General features: G+C 34.4%; 1 protein-coding gene across 1 annotated transcript in view; it reads left to right on the top strand.

Moving 5' to 3' along the window:
- Window positions 1-19,092, top strand: part of IQCM (IQ motif containing M) — a 436,874-nt gene that overhangs the window by 372,431 nt on the left and 45,351 nt on the right. The window contains 1 exon segment of the mRNA XM_049709346.1: window positions 7,463-7,569. Within this exon segment, the coding sequence (XP_049565303.1) occupies window positions 7,463-7,569 (107 nt within the window).

Genomic DNA, 19,092 nt, shown 5'->3' with positions numbered 1-19,092 from the left:
CAGCCATCGATTAAACATTCTGTTCCAAACAGAAGGATGATACCATATTAAGAATTAAGAATTCTATTCCCATAGTTTATTACATCAACATTTTTAGGGAGAAAAAAATCATATGATAATATCAATAGATACTAAAAGAGGCAGTTGAGAAAGCTGAACAACCATCTAAATAAATAAATAGGTATATAATTAAGTAACTAACTAAATAAATAAATCTGATAGGAAATCTAGAGAACTACATATTTAAGGTAGGAGCAGGAAAGATAGTACTCAAAAAGAATACAGAAGAAAAGAAAAATGACCTTGCTCATACATAAAACTTTCAAAACTTTTCTACAAAAAAACACCATAAGCAAATTTATTTAAAAAATTGATTTGGATTCAAAAAGACACATGCACCCCAATGTTCACTGCAGCACTATTTACAATAGCCAGGTCATTGAAGCAACCTAAGTGCCCATCGACAGACAAATGGATAAAGAAGATGTGGTACATATATACAATGGAGTATTACTGAACCATAAAAAGGGACGAAATTGGGTCATTTGTAGAGATGTGGATGGACCTAGAGACTGTCATACAGAGTGAAGTAAGTCAGAAAGAGAAAAACAAATATTGTATATTAATGCATATATGTGGAACCTAGAAAAATGGTACAGATGAATGGGTTAGCAAGTCAGAAATAGAGACACAGATGCAGAGAACAAACGTATGGACACCAAGGGGGGGGAAAAGTGGTAGAGGGGTGGTGGTGGTGGGATGAATTGGGAGATTGGGATTGACATGAATACACTGATGTGTATAAAATAGATAACTAATAAGAACCTGATGTATAAAAAATAAATAAAATAAAATTCAAAAATTCAAAAAAAAATTAAAAATAAATTTGATTTGGAGTGGAATTACATTTTTGAAGGCAGAGGTTTAATACAGTGAGCTATTTAAAATCGGGAACAAGGGAACAATCATAGCAAAATAGACAAAAAATGTAGAGAAACCATTCACAAAACAAAAATCCAACAGCTATTGGATATATGCAATGATGCTCAAAGTCACTAGTGGATGAGGAAACTCAGTAGATTAGCAGCTTTTAGATTGGCCAAAATTAAAACAAAACAAAATAATTGCTATTGTTGGCTGGGATATGAGCAAAGAAGTACCATCACACATTGCTGGTAGAAATATGAATTTTACAGTGTTTTAGAAAGCACCTTGACAATATCAATTAAAATTAAAAATGTGTTTCTGCACTCCATCTTGAGAATCTATCACATAGAAATAAAACCACTACCTAACAAACAAATAAACATGCTTATTTTAACATTATTTTTCTTTGGAAAAACTGAGAAACAAAGTAAACATTAATCAGTAGAGGAATATTATGGTCTATTCATATCACAAAATACTATGTACCGCTTAAAATAATGAATTAGAGCTATACTAGTTAGCTTGAAGGAATTTCCATGAATTAATCCTTCTTGAGTGAAGAAAGCAAAATATGCATGGTATGATGTCATTTTTATAAAACAAAAATAAGCATTATCAAAATTATTTATTGAACACTCATCTATCTGCAAGACACACTCATAGAGATTAGTGCACTGAGAAAAAGAAGTGAATTATTGATATTTTGAAGATACAGGACAAATGTATAAAAAAAGAAGCAATAATATAATGTAACTTAGACCTACTTTAAAAATAAGTGATATATATAGAGTGCTATGTTTTCCAATGAGTTGTTATAAAAGGTTCTGCAGTCCATATGTAGATCAAGAATTATTTATCCATTGAAACATGTCACTGATATGAGTCTTAGTTTCCTATAATAATAATCATGATAGCATCAGGTATTGGTGGAAAGAGGAAGTAAGATAAGTAAAGTGCTCGGCACAGTGCCTGGCACAGAATGAATGTACATTAAATGACAGCTGTTATTCTCATTGTTATTGTTTTTTTAAATGCTGAGATTATACATTTTTTGAAAGAATGTCAGAGGTGACGTGCCCTTCTCACCACATCATATCAGCAGGAACATGCTATCAATATGACTTATCCCCAGTGCTGTTAACCTTAATCACCTGGCCAAGGTAGTATTTGTCAGGTTTCTCCACTCACTATAAAGTAACTTTCCTCCCATCCACCTTCTGCAACCTATTTTTTGAAAGCATATATCTAAGTCCAGCTCACACTGGGGGAGGGAATGGGGAGGAATGGAGGAATTCAACTTTTTTCTTGGAGGTGGGAGTATCAACATAAATTATTAAGAATTATTAGATATTTTCTCCCCTTTTATTCAATCATTTATTTATATCAATATGTACTTATAAATATTTCTTTCCTACATATTTCTTTCCTAGTATGAGTTATAATCTAAGACTACATTATTCTGTTGTTGTTGCTGAAATTATTCCAGCATTAGACTTTGGGAGCTTTTTCAGGTTGGTTCCTGAGTCTCTTTAACGTTACTTTACCCTTTCAGGTTTTTTTGTTTGTTTGTTTTGTTTTGTTTTGTTTTTTGCGGTACGCAGGCCTCTCACTGTTGTGGCCTCTCCCATTGCGGAGCACAGGCTCTGGAGGCGCAGGCTCAGCAGCCATGGCTCACGGGCCCAGCTGCTCCGCGGAACTACATACATAATCACAAAAATAGTGGCACATAGAATTTTCTACCTACTCTTATGCAACTTCTGGTCTCTTTGAAAGCAATCCTGGTAGCTGCAGTTATTTCTAGAAGTTCTCCTAGGATATCTCACTTGTGCTCATAAATACACCGTTCTAAGCTGCAACATAGAAATTTCGCCCCCCTCCCACCCACCCCCTTGCAGTGCTGTCTGCTGTTGTCACTCCAAAGCTCAGGAAGCCTGAGGGAGGTGTCTTGCTGCTGCTATTGCCACTAGCACCTGTCCAGGCCATGGTGTGTGGATTCCATATGGGCCTAAGCCAACCTGCTGAAGGGAAAAGCCCATCGCTCTCCTGGCCTTGTAACCCAGTTCCCTTAATCTCAGAGCACTGATACCCTGTTCTCTCAGTATCCCGAGAACATGGTATAGGAAAATAGCTTTTTCAGCTCCATTATTTTCTCATTTGAGTCTTCCTTCACAAGGCTATAGGCCAGAATCTCTTTGGCGGGGTGGGAGGGTGGGGAAGAAGGGAGTGCAGAGTCAAGGCAAAATCATCTTAGCAAGAGGTAGCTCAGAGCACATGAAACCACTCATCCCTGCCAACAGCCATCATCTTATTGGACCAAGATGAAAATATTCAGCTCACTCTTCTCATATTAAGAATTTTTTTCCCCAAGAAGATTTCTTGGTCTTTCTTTGCAGAGAGATCTCTAGAGCATTTATTCAGCCAGTCTTCATGGACGTAACTCTGTTTGAAATACTCAGATGCACAAAACTTGGGTTCAAATTTGTACCCTTGCAACATATAAGCATCAAATGTAACTACTTAAATACGTCCTTTATTGTTTGTCATCTAGGACTATATTTTTGCTTTGTATTCACTATGATAATCTTCTGGTGGGCTGGGCCATTATACCGCATTAGGTAGATACTTTCATTTTTTAAACTAAATATCTATGAGTAGCGTAATAATTGCAATTGTTTGTTTGTTTTTTTAATTGTTTCTGGATTAGGAAATGAAGACCCAGAAAGGTCTCAGCTAGTGCCTTTTATATCATCTCATAGCCCTTAGCAAGAACCTGAACAAATAGGACTCAATAGATACTCAACGACCTAAATGTGTATTTTATGTTCTAACACAGTCAGTGTTTGTTTTCTTTCCAAGTTGCTCTACAAAGATTCATTTTGAAGCACTGACAGGAAGTAGCCAATAGTGTAGAATAATACAATATATAACCTTGAGTGGGTCATGGAAATGGCATGAAAAATCATAAAGTAGACTTGTGAACATAAAAACATAGAGATGGTTTAGAAGAAAACAGAGGACAAAAGCTTACTTTGAGCCTTTGAGGAAAATTTAGTATCCCTTTTCTGAAAATACAGCCTATTAAATGAATATTAACCATATTATCTATTTTTATTTGATTATTTTCCCAAGTCGAAATCATTTATTCAAATTATTGACTATCAACAAAGATCTAACTTCTGATTATTCATTATCTACAATAAAAATGACTTTCTACCGTATATTCCAATCTAGAAACTTGAACATCTCTAATACTGTTATTTTACATAAATAATATCTTCTGTCATAAATATGGATAAGCGAAAAGAACTAAAGCTAAATTATAATTCCAACCACTGTGAATATTTTGGTATTTAATACTGTACATGGTTTCCTATGCATATAACTTTTTTAAAAACTGGGATCACATTGTAGATACTGCTTTGTAGCCTGTTTTTCTATTTAAAACTGATTGTAACATATAAGGGTTTAATAAAATATGTTTCTATGACATATTTTAAAGACCTTGGTTGAAGTTGCTTTCCTCTAGAGAGGTTTTTTCATTTGTTCTTGGGGCCCAACAAACTCTAAATTTATTTAAGGTATTTTGGACCACACAGGTGACATGAACCAGGGCATCAAACAATGGTGGCTTTGAGGCTCTGCTCCATCTACCCAGCCTCATGGAAAAGGGAAAGGTTCCTTGCTGTCCTCTTCTTTGAAGTTTTCTCTTCTCTTCCCTTGCCTTCATTTCCCTGCCCTTCTCTCTCTCTCTCTCTCTCTCTTTCTCCTTCTCTCTCTTTATTTTGTGATATTATCCCACCTACTCTGATGTGTAGCCCTCTGGGGCCCCGCACTCCGCTGTGATCTCATGCCGGGCTTCCCATTTTGAGTGAACCTTATGCTTTACCTCCTGACACCACTCCCCTCACAAGGCTGAAGCTCAGATATCCAGGGCTCAGCAGAAAACCTTAGAAAAAAAAACTGGCTTTAGCACTCAAATATTCACTAAGGTTACTGATTTTACTTTTTTTGGCCTTTGCATTTTCTTCCTTCTCTGCCAATTTAGCAATGCAGTTAAAATACACTTAATATTTTATTCAGGATTTGAGTTGTTTTAATCAAAAAGATTTTTCTCTGAATCTGTTCTGTCATATGACAAAAATGAAGGTCGAGAATACTTACTTTGAAGGGTTAAAAATATATCATGTATACTTACATTTTTATCCTTCCTAAAATTAATGATCCTTTATTTAATTGAAATATTTATGAAATTATATATTATGCAATTTAGGATTCTGCTCCCAGTCCCACTTCCGGTCACCAACTAAGATTCTGGTCGCCAATTCCAATGTGTGAGTTTTGTTTTTTCCCACGTCAACAAGCAATTCTCTGACACTAGCTGGGTGTCCTACAATTTTACTCAATTCTGACACAATCCACCTGGAGAGAGAATCAGATGCCAGTCAGATCTCCCAGGTTAAGTGCTCCATCCCAGGAGACTGTCCCCCACTTCAGATGCCAATTACAAGTAGTAGGTTATCAAGTTATCCACAACTTGTGTCCAACTTGGCTACAAATCAGAGGTTCCCATAACTCCCTCCTCAGGTTTTATCAATTTGCTAGAGAAGCTCACAGAACTCAGGGAAACATTTACTTCTATTTACCATTTTATTAAAGGATAGGATAAAGGATACCAACGAATAGCCAGTTGAAGAGATAAGTGGGGTGAGATCTGGGAGAGTCCTGTACTTCTGTTTTCTGTCCCTGTGGCATCACCCTTCCGGTCCAAGGATGTTTTCATCCAGCTGGAAGCTTTCTAAACCCCGTACCACTGGGATTTTTATTGAGGCTTTATCACATAGGCATGGTGGACCATTAACTCCATTTCTAGCCCCTGTCCCTCCCTGGAGAAGTGTTGGTGGGAGGGGGCTAAAAGTTCCAAGCTTTTAATCATGGCTTGGTCTTTCTGGTGACCAGCCCCCATCCAGTAGCCCACCCAGAGTCACCTCATTAGAACAAAAGATGCTCCCAGTGCTGTTATCACTTAGGAAATTGTAAGCGTTTTAAGAGTTCTGTGCCAGGAACTGGGGACAGAGACCAATATATATACATTTGCTATTATCTCACACAATTATTAGTGATTTCTTTATAAAGCCTACATATATTATAACTTCATAGTGTAAATAATAATAATACAGCAACTATATTTTGAATACTTAATGAATTGTCAGGCACATATCTTTATTTTTAACTAATAGACTTTATGTTTTTGAGGAATTTTAGGTTTACAGAAATACTAGTGGAAAGTACAGGGTGTTCCCATATACCCCCTCACCTGCAACCCCTTCCTCCTGTTGCCTATTATTAACACCTTGCATTAGTGTGGTATATTTTATAATTGATGGGTAAATATTAATACATTATTCTTACACATATATCTCTTGACATATGTTTTTGGATCCTTTTAACAACCAGACAGGATAGATATTATCCCTGTTTCAAAAATAAGGAAACTAAGATTGAGTATTAAATTTGGATTCACTCACAAATGTATAAGAACAAGAGCTTGGACCATTATATTCACTTTTTCTTCTATTTTACCTACTTTGAGTAATCCTGTATTTCAGCTATTCTCTGCCTGATGAAATATATGGCTGGTATTGCATATTATCAAAAAAATTGCAGTAGGAAATCATTTAGTCCTAAGATCTCACCTTTAGAACTAACACACTTATCTTGTATAACTACTATATTGGGACATCAATTGGTGATTGCCTTTCCCTGTGATTACACCTGCAATGATAATTACTAATACTAATTATTTCATAAATATTCGGAATGTAGTCTAATTTAGTTTTTTTATTATAAGCCTTGCTCTTTTTCTAATGGCAATATAGATAAACCTGAAAACAACAATGCCCTGCTTCTCCTTTGACAACACATCAAGTCATTCATTTTCTGTTAGTAATGAGGATTGTTCTTCTCACAACTTTAACTGTTTTTTTGTAGTTGGTTATGTTTTTGTTTAATAACAACAATAGGTCTTAAAAGGCAAAGTATATGACCATATCTGTAAATTAGTACTGTCTAAAATGGTGTCTGCAGTAAATCTATGTTTTTTATTTATTTGAAGGCATTTTATACATAAAGATGAATCAAGTACAAGCCATCTATAAAAATAGTGCTTTGTATTGATTTGAATATCAGTATCAGAACTGATTCCATTGTAATGCAAAAATTTTCAATGCTGTTGTTCTTATGGTCAAACATATGTTGCATCTAATTTATTTATTTCAAGTATGCTGTAGATTGGTAGAATCCAGATTCTGCCATCCTTCCTCTCAACTCTTTGGTCCAACAGTAATTCTTGCTGAATCTCGTGGTATGATATATAATGTATCTCAATACACCTGAAGGAAATGTGCCCAAGTCAAATCTTTGTTTTAGCACAACCATAACTGATTTCCTATAATATTTTAAAATTATTTCAAAAGCATGATACATTGTGTCATATAATTTAAAATTTATTAATGTAATTATATATTTTGTCTTACAGTCAGTGGACATCCAATACTCAAAAGAGCTAACATCCAGATTGTTGGGAACCTGGTGGCCGGATCTATGAGAGAAAGGAAAATGAGACAACAGTATTCATCATGAGAAGTAAGATAGTATTTTCAATACAATGTTGAAACCTTAAGAGTTGAACCTATCTACCCAAAGACATAGATTAACATAGGCCATGGATTAATTCTGTATCAACAGGAAAAAAGGACAAGCATCTTTGCACATCCAAAGAACTTCAACAAGTCAGTCTATAATTACTAAATATCTTTGGATGAACCATTCATTGGACCTTTTTTTATAAATGACATCTCTTTTATCGTAATGAAGTTGAAATCACATAGTATCAAGAATTCCTTTCATTGGACTTAAATTTGGTTTGTTGCAGTACCAATAAATGCCATAAAGAAATGTTAAGATTCTTATTTCTAGAACCTCACATTTTTTTGGAAATGGTTTCTCAAAATGTGTTTTAAAATATTTTATTAGTGTAGTCATCATATTATGTTTTCCCTATTCTTATTGCTCACTTTAAAGTGAAAAACTGAAAGTTAATATATAGTATTCCTGAATTACCTACCTTAGTTCAGAAAAGATTTGAAGCACAGTGGCTAACACCAGTCTCTAAAGAATCTTGAATTTAATTTTATCTATCCATCATTCATCCATCCATCCATCCAACCATCTAACCAGCATTCATCCCTCTCTCCCTCCCTTCCTCCCTCCATCTATGAATGAGATTGTAGAAATAATAGTAGAGGGAACAGAATCCATGCACAGCACAGTGACTTGATATGAATAAAGAGACAGGAAATACATGACAGGTGTTCCATTTTCTCAATTCTTGCCCTGATCTATTACCTCTGTAATAGACACTTTGGTTTTAAAAAAAAAATCTCTCAGACTACTTCATGAACTGTAAATATGGAAGGTACTAGAATGAAGTTTTTAGAAGGCTAATTACAAGAATCATGTTAAGTCAGGGCCTCACCAAAACCAGAACCAAGATGGACTAAAAAACATGCTGATACCCTATTCAGAAAATGTTAGCAGTAAAACGTTTGATAGGGGGGAAAAGTGATTACTGGCTAAAATATAGAGGTTAGCTTATCTGTGAAATTAAATGATCTGTATTATCCCAGTTGATAATTGAGAGAGCCTGATTTTAAAGAAAAACATTTTATTTCAGTACTGAAAAAAAGCTGGAAAATGCGCAGTTAAATAAAGGGAAAAAAATCACACATGAGTTGAGTCCCAGCATGATAACAGATCAGAAGCCTGCTCCTTTTTATAGCATTATTAGGATAAAAATTTCACTAGATTTCTGCCTTCAATATTCCAGAGAATTGGGAGCAAAAGCATAGAATATAATGAAATGCATTTATAAACTAAAACACAAGATTTCCTAATGAGTGTTGTGTAATGAGTGCCACTATTTCAAATGGCAAATGTATTTATAAGAGAAAACAATTAATATAAAAACAATATCAAAATTACCTTATAACAATAAAATATAAAAATTAAGTTATGATTATGACAATCGGGGGCAGGACACAGAAGAAATTTATTTTTCCTTTAAAAAAAAAAGGTGATTGTTCTTGTCTCATATTTTCTAGATTTGACTATTCTTCTTGATTTTTTAGCAAACTGAGGTAGGGCTCCTGAATGTCTTCTAGAGGTGTGATCCTACATTAAGTTCAGTGACATGTCACTCTAGACCTGTAGAAGACAGTGTAAGGTCAGTGAAAAAAGCCTTCACTTTTCAATAGTCAGTTTCTATATAAAAATTGGCAGTTGGTGCTCATCAAAGAACAAGAAATATTGGATATGCTCGAAATGTCCATTGTGTTTTTGAGCCAACTACCTGATGGAAGTCATCACTTATATGTAAATGAACTGTCAATGGCTTGCCACTGTTGGCAATCACTGGACTGTGAAGGGTATGTCTTAATAAGAACCGAAGCTCTTCAGAGACTTTGATTTACTGGAAATAAATTAGAAAAGTCCTCTGAGACTACAAAGGACACTTGTTTCAGATAAAACGTCTAGACAGTAGCAATATATTTAGGGCTTTTATTATAGCAAAACTGCAAATTAGAATGGAGTGGTGAGAAAGTTCCTGTGACCCAGCTGAGTTCTACAACGCTGCTTCTGACTAGAGTAATACAATCTTTAAAACAGCTAAGCCAAATTAAATAAAAGTGCATTAAGAAAAAGAAAGCAGAAACAACAAAAGGTCAAGACTTAGCTTTCTTACATCTTTTAAATGATCTGTCTTATGTCTTACATTTTCTTATAAATTGATATTTTTCTAAATAAATGCAGCTATTAGAATAATTGAAAGCCAAACTTCCATGATCCTGCAACATGGACTACTTTTCAGAAAATTCAGATTTAAGGTAATTTTTCCTTGTTGATTCATTCCTTTCCCCAACTTCCATTCTAGAACACAAAATTGAAATACTGAATTCCTTGACACTATTAATATTTTTATTAATGTTGTTAATAACAAAAATATATTAAATTTGCAAAATGCTTTAGAATTTGCAGTATACTTTCACACAAATGTGAATTACGGAAACTGTGTTAAAAATGATAAGACAATCTAAGTGATTTCATGAAGTGGACAGTCTCCATTTGGAGAACTGCAAAATGGGGTAGAAGACAGGAAACTTTTATAGGATTAAAAAAATAAAGAAAAAGGAAGAGAAAAATAGAAAATGTCTGATTGGCTGGGGCCACACAGGCAACCTTGTTTGGATGAAAAGGAACATGGAAATAAGTGTAGAGCCCAGAGTTGGCTTGGTGTTTGGGGATTGGCTGATGGGATTTACTGTGTTTCTGGTCAAGTGGAACATGTAAGGGATGCAGAAGTTATCTAAATTTTGGTTTGCTGTTGTGGCACCCTGAGTAGCAGCAGCTCTATCTTGGGCCTATTTCAACAATAGGTAGACCAAATTTTTATATTAACTGCTTTCTCCCAAAGCATATTATGTTCAAAGAAGTATATAATTCCAGGTAGGTTAATAGCTTTGAAAAACAATCCCCCAAATCCCATTAGCTTAAATAATAACTTCTTTTTTGCTCACTTCACAATCCAATGTGAGCCAGCAGGTACTGCCCCATGCACTCTTTTAGACATTCAGGCTTTTTTCATCTTAATAGCTTTGACATGCTTTAGGGCCTGTACTGTAGTCTTCACAGCCAGGCTGTAGATAAAAAAAAGAGTGTGGAGAAAGCATACCCACTTCTTATCTACTTCAGTCTGAACTTGGAACATATCACTTCTACTCACATTCTACTAGAGAGAATTTGTTACCTGGTTCCATCTAAATGCAAGGGGCCTAGGAAGTGTAATCTAGTTTTACATCCTGAAAGAGAATATGCCACTTTAAGGCATAGGGAGTAAATTACACTCCTCATTAGTTTAGGGAACAGGAAAAATTTCAAATGCCTTCACTTGAATGGTCATCATTCTGGTTTAAAATATTCTTATAAGGAGTCTGGATCAAGATGACAGTGTTGGAAGATCTTGAGCTCACCTCCTCTGATAGCCCACCAAAATTACAGCTACTGATAGAGCAGCTATCTCTAATAATGATCTGAAGACTAGCAGAAAGGATTTTCCACAACTAAAGATATAAAGAAGGGGCCACAATGAAATGGGTGTGAGGGGTGTAGACATGGTCTACTTAAGACCAGACCATCAGCATAATGACTTGCTGCTGGAGGGATAACATAACCATGGAGGTCCTCTCCAAGGAACGATGGATCCATGCCCCACATTGGGCTCCCAATCCCAGGGTCCTGAACTGGGAAGACAAGCCTTTAAAAGTCTGGCTTTGAAAGCCCGTGGAGCTTTGGGTCAGGAGAGCCAGAGGGCTTTAGGAAACCAAGACTCCACTCTTAAAGTGGGCACATAACAACTCACTTGCTCCAAGTCCCAGTGCAGAGGCAGCAGTTTGAAAGGTGCCTGGATCAGACTCATTTAATGATCTTTGAGAGCCTCCTGGTGAGGCAGGAGGTAGCTGGGACTCCCCCTGCGGACTGAGAAGCTGATGACAGCCAGCTAACAGCATACTCAACAGTGAAAAGCTGAAAGCATTTCCTCAAAGATCAGGATTAAGACAAGGATGCCACTCTGGCCACATTTATTGTTATTTTATTAATATAGTATTGGAAGTCCTAGCCACACAGATAAGAAAAAGAAATAAAGGCATCCAAGTTGGAAAGGAAGATGTAAAACTGTCAGTATTTGCAGGTGACATGATACTACTATATATAGAAAATCCTAAAGATTTTACAAAAAACTGTTAGAGCTAATCAATGAATTCAGTAAAGTTGCAGGTTGCAAAATTAATATACAGAAATCTGGTGCTTTTTTATACACTAATAATATATGAGCAGAAAGAGAAGTTAAGAAAACAATCCCATTTACAATTACATCAAATAGAATAAAATACTAGGGAATAACCAAGGAAGTGAAAGACCTATACTCTGAAAACTATAAGACATTGATGAAATAAAATTGCAGGTAATACAAATAAATAGAAATATCAATATATACTGTGCTCAGGGACTGGAAAAATTTATAGTGTTAAAATGTCTAGACTACCCAAGGAGACCTACAGATTCCGTCTTCTCAGGCAAGGGAAACAAAAGGAAAAATAAAATAAAAATAAACAAATAGGACTACATCAAACTTAAAAGCTTTTGCACAGTAAAGGAAACCATCAACAAAACGAAAAGGCAACTTACTGAATGGGAAAATGTATTTGCAACTGATATATCCAATAAAGGATTAATATCCAAAATATGCAAGGAACACAAAGCAATCAGATTAAAAAAATGAGCAGAGGACTTGAACAAACATTTTTCCAAAGAAGACATACAGATGGCTATGAAAAGATGCTCAATATCACTAATTATCAGGGAGATGCAAATCAAAACCACAATGAGATATCAACTCACACCTGTCAGAGTGGCTATTATCAAAAAGACAAGAAATAACAATCATTAGTAAGGCTGTGGAGAAAAGGAAACCCTTGTGCACTGTTGGTGGGAATGTAAATTGCTGTAGCCACCATGAAAAACAGTATGGAGTTTCCTCAAAAAACTAAAAATACAGCTACCATATGACCCTACAATTCCAAATCGAGGTATGTATCCAAAGAAGCGAAAACACTAATTTGAAAAGATATATGCACCCCTATTTTTATTGTGGCATTATTCACAATAGCCAAGATATGGAAGCAATCTAAATTTCCATTGGTCTTAACAATATATTTTATGATCTGTCTTCTCAGGCAAGGGAAAGAAAAGGAAAAATAAACAAATAGGACTATATCAAATTTAAAAACTTTTGCACAGTAAAGGAAACCATCAACAAAACGAAAAGGCAACTTACGGAATGGGAAAACATTTGCAAATGATATATCCAATAAAGGATTAATATATACATATATATATATCATATATATAAAATGAAATATTACTCAGGCATAAAAAAGAATGAAATCTTGCCTTTTGCAACAACATGAATGGATCTAGAGTGTATTATGATAAGCAAAATAAGTCAGACAAAGACAAATACCATATGATTTCAATTATATGCGGAATGTAAAAATCAAAACAGGTGAACAACAAAAAACCCAAAACAGAAACAGACTCATAGATACAGAGAACAAACTGGTAGTTGCTAGAGGGGAAGGAGGTGGAGGAATGGACGAAATAGGTTAAAGGGATTAAGAGATACAAACTTCCAGCCATAAAATAAATCAGTCACAGGGATGTAATGTACAGCATAGGGAATATAGTCAACAACATTGCAATAACTTTGTATGGTGACAGATGGTTACTAGACTTATTGTGGTGATTATTTCGTAAAGTATATAAATGTCAAACCACTGTGTGGTATACCTGAAACTAATATAATATTGTAGGTCAACTATACTTCAATAAAAAAATACCAGCAAAAATAATTTATTATAAAAATATTAAAATAATCCAGTCTTTTTTAGTTTTTTAGCATTTTGATGCTAATTCCCTTCCTCATACAATTCATCAAGAATCCTGAAACATCTAGCATCAATTTAAGGGAAACCATTTTTCTTTTTTATTTCTGACATATGTGCTTTTCTTTCTAGAAATTGAAGAACTTCGGGTTTTATTTTTGTTATTCAAATAAATATGTCAAATAAATAATTTTCAATAATATGTTGATAAGAATCATCTTTTTATATTAAAAAACTTATTTCCAGTTTGAGAAGCAGTCTATCAAAAATTAATGCTTGCAGAGCAATAGAGGGAGACTTTTGTATATAAATAATCAAGAAAAGAAAGGATAATAAAATGGTACTAAGGCAAGACTGACTTACCATCTCAGAAGTAATTCTTTTTATTTCAATGGCAAGAATATTGAGGAATTAAAAAAATCCCCATTTTTAAAGTATTTTTAAACAACTAAGAGGAAAGAAAAAGAGAAAACTTAAACAAAATTCTAAATAGGTTTGCTGAAAGTTTTGAACACATGTGCTAACTTGGGTACATTCCCTTGGGTATCTCTTTCTGGAATAAATGCTTGAAACTTTCAAGTTTGGGGGTTATTAAACAAATTCCACTTTGGACTTCTATTTGTGTTCTTCCAATTATTTTTAAAAGTCTCTGCACATTTTACTAGTTTTCCACATTGTAAAACATACATTTACAATGTAACAATAATAATAATAATGCATGCTATATTTTCAGCCTCCTCCATACAAAATTTTGCTTAGGAAATGAGCTATGTAGGGATAAAAGGTGAGCACAGAGCATTGACCCTACTAGAATACTTCATGGCAGTGTCCTGGCCTTGATCAGCGGGTATGGTGTAGCTTTCTGATTCAGAGTTTCCTAATTTTGTTAAGCCAGTTCCTGAGGTGATACAAGGGGTGATTCATGGAACTCCTGCCATCTTTTTTTCTGCCATCCCAACAGTTTTTTTAGTTGTCTATATCTCTTAATAAATCTCTTCCTGATTAATATAGCTGGTGTTGCCATGTCATCTTCAACTGAGAAGCAATTACATATGTTGAATTATCAAATATATTCCTTTTTTTATTGAAGTATAGTTGATTTACTATATTATATTAGTTTCAGGTGTACAACATAGTGATTCAAATTTTTATAGATCATACTCTGTTTAAAGTTATTATAAAATATTGGCTATATTGCCTGTGCTGTACAGAATATAAAGTCCTTGTTGGATCCTGCCTCCCAGGCTAGCCAATGCAAAGTCTTTGAGGTAAAGAACCAAAGAATTAGAATTTTTTAAAGTTTCTTATGTAAAAATACTTTACCAATTCTCCTTTTTGTCACAATACTTCTTGGATTTGTCCCTTTCTTTTTCACTCTCGCATTCATTCTGCTAGGTCAGAACCTTATCAGTTCTAATCTAGACTACTTAATATGTCTCAGAATTTTCTCAAATATGAATGTCCCATTCACCAATCCATCTAGCAATGTATGGCCTTCCCACTCAAGTCCCTTGTCCATGAATTTCCAGACCCTCAGATGAAGTTCAGTTTTTACCTTTGCATTCTATGCTGCTTGCAACACACCTTCACCTTCTTGCCCAATCTACAGACAACCCAAGGAAAGACATCTTCCTGCCCTAGTTCATGGCACCTCTTCCATTTTCTCCTCATCCACACAAGGTTTAGCTAGTCTTCTCAGCAACCAATCCTAGAGTTACCTTAAAACCTTTCCCAGAAAACTGTCATCCTTAGTCTTTTTTTTCTCTTCTGCCAGAGTGAATTTGCACCATTTATTTGTGTTCTTGATGACGTTATTTTGCACCAATTTATACTGGTCTCAACCAGTTGTTTCATGTGCATGACTTTTAACTCACCAGAAAAAAGAAAAAAAGATCCCTGAGAGCAAGGATTATGCCATTATACCTAAACATAGCACACATTTTTGAGAAATGCTCATTTTATTAAGAGGGTTTTAAACTAGACTGCTCAATCAAACAGAAGAGGCTACCAAGGGTTTTACCAAGACATGAAAGGCACCAGTCTGTAATTATATAGCGAATGCTTGAAAAAATACAGACAGAAGCAGGTCACAAAAAAGCTAATGAAAAAATGTATCATCCAAACGGAAACAATTGTGAGAGTAAAGATGGTATTAAACATAGCTAAAATTATTTTTTTCAATGAACTCATTTTATTATATCGGTGGATCTATAAAATAAGTCAATTGAAGCTCTTTTCAAAGATAAAATTCTTTTTTAAAAAGTGAAAACAACCTTCATCTATATGCCTTAATGTAACATAGCAAAACATCTTTTTAGTGATTATTTGAACAATAAAAATGACAAGCAGAATGTTTGTTCTTGTTATTAATTCACATTTTTAAATCACATACTTTAATGAATTACATAGCTGTTTAATGCCATGACATTTGTATCTTTCTCAAATATGGTATCACTTTAATTTTTTCATAAAATTGCCTGAAGTATTCTTCTAAATTGCATTTTATGTTTAACAGATTTAAAATTGACACTTTCCATTGAATGTTCTCCATAGATTATATTATTTGGAATTGAGAAAACACTCTTTTTATATGTGCTGAGGTAAACTCAGAGCAAATTCTGCTAAGTGGAGAATATTCTCAATTGTAAATTTTTTGTATTGATGTATATAAATATTTCAACCCAAATATTTTTACCGTATAAAAAATTAATAAGCAGAAATCTCAATTACATACAGTCAGGAGGCCAGAGGGGGAGCTCTTGCTCCCTGTGATAATAGCAGAGCCCAACAAGAAGAAAAAAAGACTCCTCTTCTTTCCTGTCAAGGACTCACCCAATGAAAAGCCATGGACTCTGTGTTTACTATAGCCCTCCCAACTCCCTTTTCCCCTCTATAAAAGAGTTCTTCTTCCCTTGTGAGGTCTTGTGCATGGCTTGCCATGGTTGCAGACCCCAAACCCATGGTTGCAATTTTCTGCTGATTCCAAATAAATACGTCTTTGCTGGAGAAATATCTGGCAGTCTATTTATTTCAGGTCAACAACAGATAATCACATTTAGCCTCCAGTTAGAGACCATTCTTTAATATTTTTACATGGAAAAAGTGTATCACCTATGTTCTCAGTATGATTTTTTGAATGTTTTATTAACTTCAGATTGTGCAAAATTACGCACAATTTTTAATTTCACTGCATTCCATAACATAACTTATACAATTAAATATTAAAACTCCAATAACATTGTTTTCCTACTAAAGATACTCCAAAGTGAAACTATAGAATTTTAGAATTAAATCTTATATATCATTTAAGCTACTATTGTCTAATTTGCTCACTCCGTCTCTTGCTTTTATATGGATAAGTATCAGATATGAATAAAAACCAGTCTTCCTGTTCACTAGTATTGTTTTTCAGTAATTGCAATGCAATAAAATCTTTAAAAAATGGCATTTTGTCAACTCCCGTTATTGATTATTTTTAGGAAAGATTTCATATTGAGGGCTTCCCTGGTGGCACAGTGGTTGAGAGTCCACCTGCCGATGCAGGGGACACGGGTTTGTGCCCCGGTCCAGGAAGATCCCACATGCCGCGGAGCAGCTAGGTCCCTGAGCCATGGCCGCTGAGCCTGCGCGTTCGGAGCCTGTGCTCCGCAACGGGAGAGGCCACAACAGTGAGAAGCCCGCATACCTCAAAAAAAAAAAAAAAAAAAATTTCATATTGATTCTGAAGAAAATAACCCGCAAATACAGAGGACTCACAAAAAGTTTATTAGTAAAGTAGTTTAAAGAAAAAACACTTCTAAAATGGGCAGCAAAGAGAGAAATTGCATACTGCTATGCAGAAGTATTGCTTCATTTTCAATGTCCTCTTCATCCTGCAAACTTTGTATCCATAGTATAGTTATTCTAACTCTGGTTACAAATGTGTGTGTATGTGTTTGTGTGTGTGTGATATTTAGCAACTGCAGTTTCTATTTCAGAATACTGCAGCTTGTTTGTATGCAATTATGAATTCTCTGTGTACTACAACCAATTCTAAGAATATTTCTGCCCCAAATATTTCTTAATATTGTAAGAACATTTTTTTACCATAATCCCATTCTTTAAAATATATTTATTTATTTATTTATTTATTTATTTGCCTGCGCCGGGTCTTAGTTGCAGCAGGTAGGATCTTTGTTGCTGCGTGCAGGCTCATAATTGCAGCATGCGGGATCTAGTTCCCTGACCAGGGATCAAACCCAGGCCCCCTGCATTGGAGTGCAGACTCTTAAGCACTGGACCACCAGGGAAGTCCCCATAATCCCATTCTTAACAAAATTTATATTGATATTACTACTGCAAAAACAAAAATTGTATTTTCAATGTTGAACTTTTTAACTGAATTTACAGAAACATTTATAAAAATATCAGATTTCTCACCTTTCAAAGAATGAAATTTCAAAAACCTTTACTTTAATGACATGAAGTATATGAAAAAAATTATATCATTATTAGACTTACCTTAATTGATATCTTTGTAGGATCTGATGATATTAATATAATATGGTTTGTGTAATTATTTTCTGCTAATAGAGTTAGTACATTAATAACTATCATTTAACTTGGAAATTATTAAAAGAAAACTTTGAATTGAAAATAAGCAAAAATCCAGTTAGTAATTAAACCAGTGTTATACTTCACAGAATTATACTTAATGGCATCTTCTGAATCTACATTTTAAGTCATGATCTTTGGGCACGGTCTTCTTAAAATAACTACTGGAAAATTTTATTATTCATTTTTTCAAGAAATAAATTTAGTTCTTAATTTTTAATTGAATGTAGACATTGTTTCCTTGAGTTCATGGCTACTAGAAAGTGTTTGTTACAAAATTAAAATGTTACCATACAAGATATGGGCTAATGATTCTGAAACTATTTTACACCTGTACTAGGCTTGGACAAAGAAGTAAATATGTTTCAGATAATGAAACCTAAGACTCTCACTTTCTGAGAAGTTACAAATAAAGTGTAATTTTTTAGAATAAAATTTTCTAAATGCTAGAATGAACTCTAATAATACTATTGGATTTTAACCCCAAAATTAAAACAAAATCAAAAGAAAACAAAAAACTCCATGAGTTCATAATAATACACATAAATGATTGAAAAAAATAAGAGAAAATGTTATCAAAATAAATGTAAATTATAAAGCCACTGTGCGAGACTATTTAGATTACACCCTATGTTTGATTACTGACTGTTCAGCATCCATTTCCTCTACGTATTCCATATACATCTAACCTGTAATTTGCCATTATTTCCTATGGGCCCCACAAACTCAAAATCTGGAAGTTCTGTGCATCTTGTGAACTGGGAGAGGGGCAATAGCACAACTGTCTGGTACATCATGTGGCTGGCAGAGGCAGCAGCATCAAATACATCTCCCACTTGGTTGTGGGAATCCTTCTGTAATGTATATGTACAGGCATACCTCGTTTTATTGCATTTCACAGATACTGCTTTTTTTTTTTTTTTTTTTTTTTTTTTTTACAACCTGAAGGTTTGTGGCAACGCTGCATGGAGCAAGGCTCTATAGGCATCATTTTTTCAACAGCATTTGCTCACTT

The sequence above is a fragment of the Orcinus orca genome, chromosome 4 (assembly GCF_937001465.1).
Source record: "Orcinus orca chromosome 4, mOrcOrc1.1, whole genome shotgun sequence".
NCBI lineage: Eukaryota > Metazoa > Chordata > Mammalia > Artiodactyla > Delphinidae > Orcinus > Orcinus orca.
Note: the sequence above shows the minus strand (reverse complement) of the source record. Positions and strands in the feature narration are given on the sequence as shown.